A 13,279-nucleotide genomic window follows, 5' to 3' on the forward strand; every position below is an offset into this window, starting at 1 on the left:
CCTGATGTCTCATTGGAAGGAAATCCTCGCCCTCAGCTCGTCAACTTTATTACTCAGAGATTGAACATTAGCGAGTAATATACTCGGAAGCGGTGGGTGGTGTGAGCGCCTCCTGAGTCAGACTAGAAGTCCACTCTTCTCCGCCTCTGCCTCTGGATCAGTTCAATTGCACTGGGGGGTATGAACAAAGGATCCGATTTGGGAAAGTCGTATTCCTGGTCATAATACTGGTAAGTTGTCGCTGCTCTTATATCCAAAAGTTCTTCCCGGCTATATGTAATAACACCAAAAAATATCTGGCCTAGTAATGTAAGAAATAACACATTAAAAAAACTGTAAAGTTGTGTAGGGGCTAGAAGCACGACTGCCCTCTCTATAGGCATCCTTTTCAGTAAGTGGCATACGTCTGTAAATTAGATAATTGCTATTGTGCTTTTACATATTTGTAATCCATAAATTATATTTGTTCAGTATAAAAACACAATATATACCATATCAACCTCACTCAAACACTGTAGTGTTGTTATGGGGTATCCAGGGTACATTCAAGTGTCCTTTCAACCTCTCCAAAGTGTCCAAATGTGGTAATTGTACTGTTTTTGCACACTGGATGTGCCTTAAGTTATTGTTCACTATAAAAATGAATGTCTACAACACCAATCTCTCTCAAACATTGTGGTGGTGTAGGGGATATCCAAGTGTTTTCATCATATTTTTCATGCACAAAGATGAAGTCATACATCATCAGATAACATTGGCAGTAGGCTAGATTTGTTCCAACCTAAGCATTCATTTCATACACCCCATGTAGCTATAGGTCAAACACAGACCACATTTAAGATGTTTGCTGTTTGGTGAAAACGTTGTGTACAATAAACATTTTCACTCTCAGGGCTGCTGATCAATAACGGTAGGTCACAGCCAGACAAATAAGACATCCTCGTGATCTGTGGAGTCCTGGCTTTCGGTGTGAATCAACATATTCCGTGTTAATTTCGTTTATGCTTCACAGCGCTAACCGGAATGTAGGTAGCAGCCATCTTGGAATTAGGTCTGTATACGTGCATTTGTATGCCCATATATGGTAGTAAGTCACACCAAAGATTGTGCACAGATCAATAGCCAAGACACTCAGCTTTCCGCAGACACACTGCTTTTGCAAATAGGGACTACCGTTCACATACCAGACTGAATTGAAAATAAATAAATAAATAAATAGGATCCTCAAATATTGGGACATTACATTTAAGAGGTTTAGGGTTAAACTTTGTGCATACAGTGAAGGCGCAAAGTTACAATGTTGGAGATAGAGCCCTCTTGGATACTTTTTGTGCTTATATATTTCATTCCATCTGCAATATTCAGAACATTGTGACAAAATTAACCATATACATAGAAAATAAAAGAGGCTTCTAGAGGCCAAAAGGCCGTTTTTGCACGGGCAGCGCCATTGAGGACTTCCACTATGCTTCCACCATTTTAAAGTAGTCAAAGTAGACCCAGTCAATTTGGTGGGGATTCCAATGGATTGTAGCCTAAATGGCACTGTGCCCATGCTGTCACAGACACTATTGATGGGTTAGCTGACAACGTCACAAAAAGGATGTGCACGCTTCCTTGGGGAGTTGTTGTGATTCTGGATGGCCAGGTACCTACCAACAAATACAAGAAACTGCCATGTGGGGAATCATAAGTGACTCGTTGGAGCTAGTTTCATCTTGTTCTTGATACCATGTCTTGTTTTGAGGTGTTTTGGCTGATTTTATGTCAATGCTAATATGGTTCAAATTCGCTAGCTAGCTAACCAACAACTGTAATGATGTATTTGAGAGATAAACGCTCATTGTGTACATGTATTTATGTTCTCAATAAACATTGGAGACAAAATATAATTTACATGTTGTCAACAATATATATATTTTTAAAGTATTTTTTTATTTAACCAGGTTGGCCAGTTTAGAACAAGTTCTCATTTACAACTGCGACCTGGTCAAGATAAAGCAAAGAAGTGCAACACAAACAACAACACAGTTACACATGGAATAAACAAATGTACAGTCAATAACACAATAATAATCTAAGCCAACCCTGTCTGTTTTTCCCCATAGTTGCTCACGAGTCGGTTGTGTTGCTAAACATCCAACCCGTATATAATAGAGAAATAGTAATGGCGTCTTTTTGTAGGCACTAACTCCACTATGGTTCATTGAACAATCCCTATTGAGAAAATGAATGGCGTTTCAGTAGGGTTTTTGGATAAACACTGAAAATAAGGTCTGTGGTAGCCTAAACACTGGCTTAGGAGATCTTATATGTTTTGTTCTATGAGATAATGTTAATCAGCTAACATCAGTTTTTGTGAATTTTGAAGAATGTATGTTATTAAAAAAAAGCACATAGGCTTCATAATTATTCATAGTAATGTTAACTGGCTACTATTATCTCATAGAACAAAACGTATAAGATCTAAGCCTGTGTTAAATTAAGACATCATTTTCTGCGTTTATTGCAAAATCATATTCTTTCCCCATTGATTTTCCATATAGCGATAGCTGAAACAACCAGAGCAAACTATTTTCCGGGTTTTAGGACTACAAGTTGGCGAGCTCTATGGTACAGATATAAAGATGAGTCCTCTATCAATCTCTATTACGTTATCCCACTTTGTGATTGCCGTAAAGAGAAGACAAAGCCGTGAATACCAACCAGAAAAAAAGTGATGATAACAGAGAATTGAAATTCATTTAAGTCGTAAAACCCAACCCAAAGTGCGGCATTTGCAACTTACATAGCTACCGCATATATATATATATATATATATGTATTGAGTTTACTTAAGCAGATATTTACATGATATCGTACTCACCATTTGTTTGAGTGAGTGAGGCGAGAAAGCAAGCGATAGCTAGACGAAGAATCGCGTTTAAGCAGTCACTGCGATGGCCTCCGATAGCATGGACAGAGAAATGATTCTTGCTGACTTTCAGGTGGGTTCGGACTTTCCTTAGGATACAAAACTATCTAGATTGCTAGTTTAATTATGTTGAACCTTAACATTAAACAATATGCAGTGTTAACGTCAACAGCAATGTCTCGTCAGCTGACACGGCAAACACATTAGCTTACTAGCAAGCTAGCTAACACGATAGCTAGCGAACATTAGATGCGTTACTAATGAACGTTAACTAGCTAACGTTACGTCTAGACGCAGGAGCGAGTTTGCTACTAAATAATTGCATCGTTGCATAACATTTCGTAAAGCTGTCTACCCCAAAAGTATCTGAAGTCAGCAATATAATATACCAGTATGTCTGGTAGCTATCTAACAGTACTGTTAGACGTCATTTTAGCGAACCAACGTTAGTTGTTAGCTAAAAAGCTAGCTAGTTAGTAAAAGCTGGGATCATCGTAGCTAATTATAGAGGAATTTAAAAACGATATAGCTACCGTTAGCTTGCTTTGTCATTTCTCAGCGAAGATATATGCTGTAAGAATTGTAAATGTTCTCAACTGAGTTGGTTAGCTAGCTAACTTGTGTTTGCTTAACTCTCAAACTAACGTTAGGTAGCTAACTACTTGCTTGGTCACTATTGAGTTTAGCTAGCTAGCCTACTATCAAGTGACATCACTAGCGTGCATTTCTTGTGCATGTTTCCAAGCTCTGTAAATTTAACGTTCGTGTTGAACGCTTGAGCTCTTCATCCTGACAATTTACAGGTCTTTGAATAAATAATAGGGCCACAAAAAACTGAAGAACACAGTTTTAAGCTGTCAGTGCTACATGCACTGCTTTTTTAGCTCCTCGTTAATCACATTAGGCTACATGGAGGTAAATAGTAATTCTGGAAAAACTTTCTTTCAATGTAGCACTAATACTAGCTTGAGCATACTTGGTTGGTGCAATGTAAATACTTCTAGCCCACTGAAACATGTCGTTATACTGATAATGACCAGTAAGTCAAACCACCCAGTGATATACTGAGTGGAGGACCAGATTAATTTGGGTGGTTGATACCAGGTAAATTACAGTATCATTCAGTGTTATGGTATTGATAATAGCAATATATGCGAGCAGTGTACTTTCAGCTCACTGTCCATTTGGAATGGAACTTTTTGAAAGTCTGCTATAAACCCAATATCTTAATATCAATCATTCAAATGTATTTATAAAGCTCATTTTTACATCAGCAGATGTCACAAAGTGCTATACAGAAACCAGCCTAAAACCCCAAACAGCAAGCAATGAAGATGTATGGTGGTTAGGAAAAACTCCCTAGAAAGGCAGGAGCCTAGGAAGAAACCTAGAGGAACCAGGCTCTGAGGGGTGGCCGGTCCTCTTCTGGCTGTGCCGGGTGGATATTATTAGAGTATATGGCCATTAAGGCCAGATTGTTCTTCAATATGTTCAAATATTCATAGATAACCAGCAGGGTCAAATAATAATCTGTTTGTAGAGGGTGCAACAGGTCAGTACCTCAGGAGAAAATGTCAGTTGGCTTTTCATAGCCAAGCATTCAGAGGTCGAGACAGCAGGTGCGGTAGAAAGTCGAAAACAGCAGATCTGGTACAAGGTAGCGTGTCCGGGGGGGGATTAGAGAGAGAATAATACAATTCACACAGGACACCAGATAAGACAGGAGAATTACACCAGATATAAGACTGACCCTAGCTCCCTGGCACATAGACTATTGCAGCATAGATACTGGAGGCCGAGACAGGGAGGTCGTGGGACACTGTGGCCCCGTCCGACGATACCCCCAGACAGGGCCAACCAGGCAGGATATAACCCCAACCACTTTTCCAAAGCACAGCCCCCACACCAGTACAGGGATGTCAACAAACCACCAACTTACTACCCTGAGACGAGGCTGAGTATAGCCCACAAAGATCTCCTCCACCGCACGAGCCCAAGGGACAACAAACAAATCTGCTTAAACTCGTCAGTTTCTAAGAAGATGTCAAAGTTGGCCTTGGTTTATTTACCAGATGCTTTTATCCAAAGTGACTTAGGCTACAGAACTGGTCATAGTGGCAGATTCAGTATATGTTGCAGGATGCAAGAATCAAATCTATAATGCTGGTATTTTTGGTCAGCATCATAAATGCTCAATTACACTTTCTATTGGTTCTTGTGTTTTATGTACAATGACCTCTTCTGTTTTTCTCACAGGCTTGCACTGGCATTGACAACATTGCAGAGGCAATCACGCTCTTAGAACTCAATAATTGGGATTTAGTGGTAAGTTCACACATCAGTAGGTCATACGAACCTGACATTTTCTTATTTTAAATTGAAAATATATTATATACTTATTTTGCTATTAAAATTGTTAAACAACCTGGCCACTGTAGTGACTATAGCCTTTATCTCATTGGTCCCCAATCATAGCCGTGGGCCTATTTCTTTTTTTCCTTGAACAGATGATCGGGGGCCTGAACAGAAGCTAGTTTTCTAAGATTTCTATGCAAATGTTCTGAAATCCGCATTAAAAACAATTTTTTTCCCATCAGATGTTTCTCTCAAATGTACTTTTTGTGCAAAAAAAGGCTGTGTGATGACGCGGTGCACATAAAAATGTCTTTGGCAATTAAATTCCCATGTACCCAATTTAAAAATAAATAATAATAATTTTAATGTGTTTTCATTATGAACTCAGCACTAATGAACCCCTACGTACTCACCATCTTACTCTCTAGTCTAGGACTAGGTACAGTCCTCACCTTTGCCAGCTCCCACTGACTACTTGCATGAATAGGCCTAGAAATAAACACCCTCGCTATTATTCCAATTATAGTGCAACAACACCACCCCTGAGCAATTGAAGCAACAACCAAATATTTTTTGACACAAGCAACCGCCGCAGCAATAATCCTTTTTGCAGCAAACTTAACTTAAAATATTTGTATGAACATAAGAATCAACAACTGAGACATAAACTGAACACAGACATGTGACTAACAGAAAGGGGGAGGGGAGGGGGGGTTCAAAAGTAACATTCAGTGTCTGTGGTGTGGTGGTGTGGCCACCAGCTGCATTAAGTACTGCAGTGCATCTCCTCCTCATGGACTGCACCATATTTGCCAGTTCTTGCTGTGAGATGTTACCCCACTCTTCCACTAAGGCACATGCAAGTTCCCGGACGTTTCTGGGGGGGAATGGCCCTCACCCTCCAATCCAACAGGTCCCAGACATGCTCAATGGGATTGAGATCCAGGCTCTTTGCTGGCCATGGCAGAACACTGACATTCCTGTCTTTCAGGAAATCACGTACAGAACGAGCAGTATAGTTGGTGGCATTGTCATACTGGAGGGTCATGTCAGGATGAGCCTGCAGGAAGGGTACCACATGGAGGAGGAGGATGTCTTCGCTGTAACACACAGCGTTGAGATTGCCTGCAATGACAACAAGATCAGTCCGATGATGCTGTGACACACCGCGCCAGACCATGACGGACCCTCCACCTCCATATCGATCCCGCTCCAGAGTACAGGCCTCTGTGTAACGCTCATTCTTTCAACGATAAACAGGAATTCGACCATAACCCGGGGTGAGACAAAACCGTGACTCATCAGTGAAGATTTTTTGCCAGTCCTGTCTGGTCCAGCGACAGTGGGTTTGTGACGTTGTTGCCGGTGATGTCTGGTGAGGACCTGCCTTACAACAGGCCTAGAAGCCCTCAGTCCAGCCTCTCTCAGCCTATTGCGGACAGTCTGAGCACCGATGGAGGGATTGTGCGTTCCTGGTGTATCTTGGGCAGTTGTTGTTGCCATCCTGTACCTGTTCTGCAGATGTGATGTTCGGATGTACCGATCCTGTGCAGGTTTTGTTACAGGTGGTCTGCCACTGCGAGGATGATCATCTGTCCGTCCTGCCTCCCTGTAGCGCGGTCTTAGGCATCTCACACTACGGACATTGCAATTTATTGCCCTGGCCACATCTGTAGTCCTCATGCCTCCTTGCAGCATGCCTAAGGCACGTTCACACGCAGATGGCATGTGGGCTGTAGCCAACAGCTCGCAGATGCGGTGTGGGCATTGCCGAGATTATAGTCAAAAGAACAGGATTATTTTCAGTTGTCAAACTGCAGCCAAGCGTCAATCATCATGTCACCAGAGTAAGACCCTCAATTTATTGGAAAGTAGCAGCAAGTGATTCACCTTGCACTTTCACCACCCTGTGAAGTCTATCATAATTAATTTAATCTGTAACCAAATTACTGCATGCTTTCCCTGAGTTGTTGTTGTTGGAGGATCACACAACGTATCATCGTGAGACTCCAAGTTTACTATGATTTGATGGTTATTACAGTGCATTCGGAAAGTATTCAGACCCCTTGACGTTTTCCACATTTTGTTATGTTACAACCTTATTCTAAAATTGATTTAATAAAAGAAAATCCTCATCAATCTATGCGCAATACTCATTATGACAAAGTGAAAACAGTTGGAATTTTTTGCACCTTTTTTATAAAAAAACTCCTTTATTTACGTAATTATTTAGACCCTTTTGCTATTGGACTCGAAATTGAGCTCAGGTGCATCCTGCTTCCATTGATAATCTTTAAGATGTTTCTTTAACTTGATTGGAGTCCATCTGTGGTAAATTCTATTGATTGGACATGATTTGGAAAGGCACACACCTGTCTATACAAGGTCCCACAGTTGACAGCGCATGTCATCGCAAAAACCAAGCCATGAGGTCAAAGGTATTATCCTTAGAGCTCCGAGACATGATTGTGTCACGGCACAGATCTGGGGAAGTGTACCAAAACAATTCTGCAGCATTGAAGGTTCCAAAGAACACCATGGCCTGCATCATTCTTAAATGGAAGAAGTTTGGAACCACCAAGACTCTTCCTGGATTTGGCTGCCCGGCTAAACTGAGCAATCGGGGGAGAAGGGCCTTGGTCAGGGAGGTGACCAAGAATCCGATGATCACTGACAGAGCTCCAGAGTTCCTCTGTGGAGATGGGAGAACCTTCCAGAAGGACAACCATTTCTGCAACACTCTACAATCAGGCCTTTATTGTAGAGTTGCCAGATAGAAGCCACTCCTCAGTAAAAGCCTTGGAGCTTGCCAAAAGGCACATAAAGGACTCTCAGACCATGAGAAACAACATTCTCTGGTGTGATGAAACCAAGATTGAACTCTTTTACCTGAATGCCAAGCGTCACATCTGGAGGAAACTTGGCACCAGCTCTATGGTGAAGTGTGGTGGTGGCAGCATCATGCTGTGGGGATGTTTTTCAGCTGCAGGGACTGGGAGACTAGTCAGGATCGAGGGAAAGATGAATCCCGCAAAGTACAGAGAGATCATTAATGAAAACCTGCTCAGGACCTCAGACTGGGGTGAAGGTTCACCTTCCAACAGGACAATGACCCTGAGCACATATCCACTCCTGCATTGAGTTGGCTTCGGGACAAGTCTCAATGTCCTTGAGTGGCCCAGCCAGAGCCTGGACTTGAACCCGATCAAACATCTGGAGAGATCTGAAAATGGCTGTGCAGCTATGCTCCCCATCTAACTTGGCAGAGCTTGAGAGGATCTGCAGAGAAGAATGGGAGGAACTCTCAATATACAGGTGTTCCAAGCTTGTAGTGTCATATCCAAGAAGACACGAGGCTGTAATTGCTGCCGAAGGTGCTTCAACAAAGTACTGAGTAAAGGGTCTGAATACTTATGTAAATATCTTTCTTTTATTAGACATTTCTGCCGCCATTTCTCGCATAATGAATGTTTGACCCCTGAAGATCCCACGTTGTCTAGTCTGTTTTTTGTTGTTGCCATTTGCGAAGTTTACAGATGAATTTGCTATTTCCATCAGGCGTATCGTGATATTTTTGTACTTTACTCGCATAAATTGGTTGTGTGGAAACTTAGATTTCTAAATAAATTGTACACTGCAAATTTAATTGCAACCGTCCCAAATGGATATAATATTTGACAAAAACAGAATCAGACCTTGATTACATTGGAATACGATCACGTATGCCTCTATTTATGCATTTGAATACTTGAACAGATTTCCAAAATCAAAATCACTGAGTAGATTTCCTGTTGATATTATAGTCTTATGTCCAACAACAAAAATTATACGAAAGAAATTGTATATTAAAATATATTTTGCTCAACTTGGGGTGCCAATTAAAATCACCGGACCACCTATTTGGGACCTTGCTGCTTTACATTGTTGCACGTACTCTTGTGTAATGTGAGTTATAGATTTCCGTATGTGCTCTACGTTGAAAGTACTAATGTTGTTTCTAGAATATTATGTCTAACCATTTTATTTTAGCATGTAATGTCTATTGATACTCCAATTACTGTATTCTGAGATACATTTATCAAACGAAGACCCATTTATATAAATTCAAGGCCATGGGTCGGCCTAATTCACAACTCTCTACTCCTGTCATCCACCAAGGCTTAGTCTACATGGTGAACCTGACCAAATCATACTACAACTGTGAGCACTGGTGCTTGCTAGTTACTTCAACTTGTAAGCCAATTCAAATGACCAATTAAGCAAAAGGCATAGCTGCTAAAAGCACACAGTGTGTGATTTCATTACCTATTTCAGTTTGCTTCCTATTTGAACTACAATGCTACACTTATTACTGAGATGTATCGTCACCTTGATTGTGACATTTCAATCAACAATGCACCATCATTGCCATGTGTCTCCGTTTATCAGTGAGACATAATTTGGGCTACCTACCACCCCTCTTTAATGGGCGTATAAAGAAAGTATTGTGTCAGCTTTGATTTCAAGTTTGAGATTCAAAGGAGCGGTATTAAACTGTTTTCACTTTATTCCCACAATGTAACCCTTTATCATAGTGTGTGTTGGATGGGGTGGTCTATATTTAGCCGAGAGCTGTTCTTGTGTTCTTGTGCAGCTTTTCAAAGCAAGCAAGTAGAGCCTAAGCAGTGGTTAAACGCACCTGTAAATGTGATGACTTGCAGTTCCTTTTCGGTGCTGTTAGGTTGAGCAAAATGTACAAAAGAAACCTGTGTGTTGGGACAGGACAGCGAACAAAATAAACCTGTGTGTTGGGACAGGACAGCGAACAAAAGAAACCCGTGTGTTGGGACAGGACAGCGAACAAAAGAAACCCGTGTGTTGGGACAGGACAGCGAACAAAAGAAACCTGTGTGTTGGGACAGGACAGCGAACAAAAGAAACCTGTGTGTTGGGACAGGACAGCGAACAAAAGAAACCTGTGTGTTGGGACAGGACAGCGAACAAAAGAAACCTGTGTGTTGGGACAGGACAGCGAACAAAAGAAACCTGTGTGTTGGGACAGGACAGCGAACAAGTGTTAAATACTCGGTGGCCCTTTTCTCATGGATTTGTGGCTTCACTAGTAGACCTACTTACAAACTTTTCTTAATACTTGCCAAGTTTTCACAATTACAATTTTCTCTGGTATTTTTGTCCATTTTAAAATATTTTCTGTTCATGTACTTTTTAGTTGATGGTACATTTTGCAATGTTTGGAAACACTGCTGGACATTTCCCAGTGTTCTAGAGCACTCATCTCAATAGGTCTCCTAACAATGGGCCAAAAATAAACTCATTGCGAGTATTGTCCTCTCGCTGCTCTGTGTACTCAACAGTTCCCCTAAATCAGTTTCACTGTTTAAAAAACTTTCTGAGGCCAACTACGTACTTCAACCTCCTTTCTCATCAATGATCTGTTCTCGTATGAATGTCATATCATCGTTTGGGCATCAGTGCCCCCTCATTTTCCTGCATTACGTTCCCTTTGCGTTTAGTCCAAATATCATAAAAATCTAATTGTTTTAACAGAAAAGAGTAGCCCATCAATACATGCCTATACCTAATGTGTCTGATTATCATCCTAGCTTAGTACACTAACATTCATTTCAGAATTATAGTTGCTGTAGAGAGACTCACAGCCACTCGTATGGCTACCAAAATTTGCCTTTGAAATTCAAATGACTAGTTCTATTGGCAAGAACTGGCAGTAGATGGTTATGGGAACGTTTACTGTTGATTATCAGTGTTTGAATATGCATGCTCTCAAGACTGTAATACTTTGCGACACATTTTATTCCATGGTCTTTTCTCTTTTTTACAGGCAGCCATCAATGGTGTGATGCCACAAGAGAATGGGATCTTGCAAAGGTAATATGCCAGAAATGACTGTTGCGTCTTCAGAAGTTAATCAAGTGTTCACTGTGCATTTTCTAAACATCCCCTCAAACTAATGTTTTGTCCATATTGCAAAAATGAATGTTAACCAAAATAGGAAGCACAACTTGTACACAGGAGGTAAGCATAAGGGAAGGGGGGAAACCTAGTCAGTTGTACATTTCAGTTGAATGCATTCAGTTGTATCTTCCGCATTTATCCCAACCCCTCTGAATCATATGGCACAGTGTCATATGCAAAAACGCGTCGCCGTCAATGTGATGCTCTACCTGCTACACAGAAACAAACCAAAATCAACTTTATTTGTCATTTCAATTCACAAGCTAGAATACAAAACTACCATAGCACATGCCCACACCTGTGCTTACATGAAGAGCAAGGCCAATAACCTTGTTTTGTTGACCTGAATATCAATCAAATGTATTTATAAAGCCCTTCTTACATCAGCTGATGTTACAAAGTGCTGTACAGAAACGCAGCCTAAAACCCTAAACGGCAAGCAATGCAGGTGTAGAAGCAGTACAAAATTTTGTATGCATTTCTGCTAGAGGTTATAGAAATGTACTGTCTAGAACTCTCAGTGAAAGCACATTTTGGAGCAATGGTGGTTACTTGTTCATGCAAAATATTTTTTTATCATTTTATAAAGTGCAGCTGTGGTCTCATCTGTGTAGGCCTGGATGTCAAGAGCTAGGTTTTATGTTTTAAAACGGCAATATTTTTTTATTTTTTTTATTCAACCTTTATGTAACCCGGAAGGACTCATAGGTGAAAATCTCTTTTTCAAGAGTGCCCTGGCCAATCGAATTGTAACCTTGTGGCCTGATGACGATTGAGGAGTTCAGAAGATTTAGGATACATGTAGTAATCAATGGCTACATCAGTCACTTGACCTCTTTAATATGTAGCAATCGTTTTTGTACAAAGCCTATTGAGTAGGCACAAACTGACATGATGGAAAAAATTGTGATCATTAGTGCAGGAAATTGAGGCTTTGGATCTCATTTCCCCCACAAAGCTCAGTGTCATGTAGTTATTCAGGCAAGATTTGAACACCAAATTAGGCGGAAATCAAACAACCAGATTTGTAGCCCATAGCTGGGCAATATCAAGTGAAATACTGTGGGGGTGGTTATAGTTTGAAGTGATATTACAAGTTGTAGGCTTGACATGGCTTTGAATTACTGCATTTCAGTGGTAGGCAGAAAAATAGAACTCATAGTATTTGGTATGCTCTTTGAGTATCAACAGAAACAAAGTGTTTTTATGTGAAAGAACATAGAGAGGAATATCTTCCCAAAAACTGGAATTAAAACTGCTACTGAGAAAAATGCCTCTGAGGCATTGTGGCTCACGTTTTTTCTCAACGGTCAGTCCGAACTCTATGAATACACTGGGCTGAAGAACAAATACATTGACTGGGCACATTCTGTTAAACGGTTCATTTTGCGAGTTTCTGAAGACTTTGGGCATGAGAACATGGTTTCTTAAGGGCACACATAATTATGAATGGAGCCTGGCTGTGTGACTTGCAGTCAGCCCGTATACTGGCTGGCACCAGGCTGCTCTCGTAGGATGGCACTCCTCCTCAGTAAACGGCTCCATTGAGGTGACCAGAGCCAGCTGGAGGCCTGCTCTTAGCCCAAGCCTGCCTCCTGACTAGGTGGAGAGCGACATCTAGATGTATGCCATGGAACAACCATTTGTATTATTTTTAACACTCACAATAGTCAACAATCCTCTGTATTAATGTGCCAAGTTTCAAATTGTAGCTTAGAATGCTTACAAAAACCTTCCATCACGTTGCAAGGGAAATGTATAGCCTACCGTCTAGGGTGAATTATGACTTTGCTTCTTTCATCCTGTTTAAGAAATTGCGTAGCATGTCCTCATTGTTAGACCATGTTATGGTTTCTTTGGTTGTCTACACCCCTGATGAGAGTACAACTCAAACACACTAACATCTTCTATGATGGATATGAATGACAATCAACCGTGTATAACAGTTTTGCACCAAGATACTGAAACTGAAATATCAGTGCACTCTAGTTTTCTCATTTGTGTAGGTACAGGAAGTGTTTATTTGCGGTATTGGCT

The 13,279-nt window shown here is 40.8% G+C and overlaps 1 protein-coding gene across 1 annotated transcript in view; it reads left to right on the forward strand.

Moving 5' to 3' along the window:
- Nucleotides 1–2,700: 2,700 nt before the first annotated feature.
- The window catches only part of faf1 (Fas (TNFRSF6) associated factor 1), an 81,851-nt gene continuing 71,272 nt past the window's right edge, over nucleotides 2,701–13,279 (forward strand). The window contains exons 1-3 of the mRNA XM_046300831.1: nucleotides 2,701–2,987; nucleotides 5,171–5,239; nucleotides 11,109–11,155. Coding sequence (XP_046156787.1) covers nucleotides 2,940–2,987; nucleotides 5,171–5,239; nucleotides 11,109–11,155 — 164 coding nt within the window. The 5' untranslated portion in view covers nucleotides 2,701–2,939. The remainder of the gene's footprint in view (nucleotides 2,988–5,170; nucleotides 5,240–11,108; nucleotides 11,156–13,279) is intronic.

This window comes from Oncorhynchus gorbuscha, linkage group LG15, assembly GCF_021184085.1.
Source record: "Oncorhynchus gorbuscha isolate QuinsamMale2020 ecotype Even-year linkage group LG15, OgorEven_v1.0, whole genome shotgun sequence".
Taxonomy (NCBI): domain Eukaryota; kingdom Metazoa; phylum Chordata; class Actinopteri; order Salmoniformes; family Salmonidae; genus Oncorhynchus; species Oncorhynchus gorbuscha.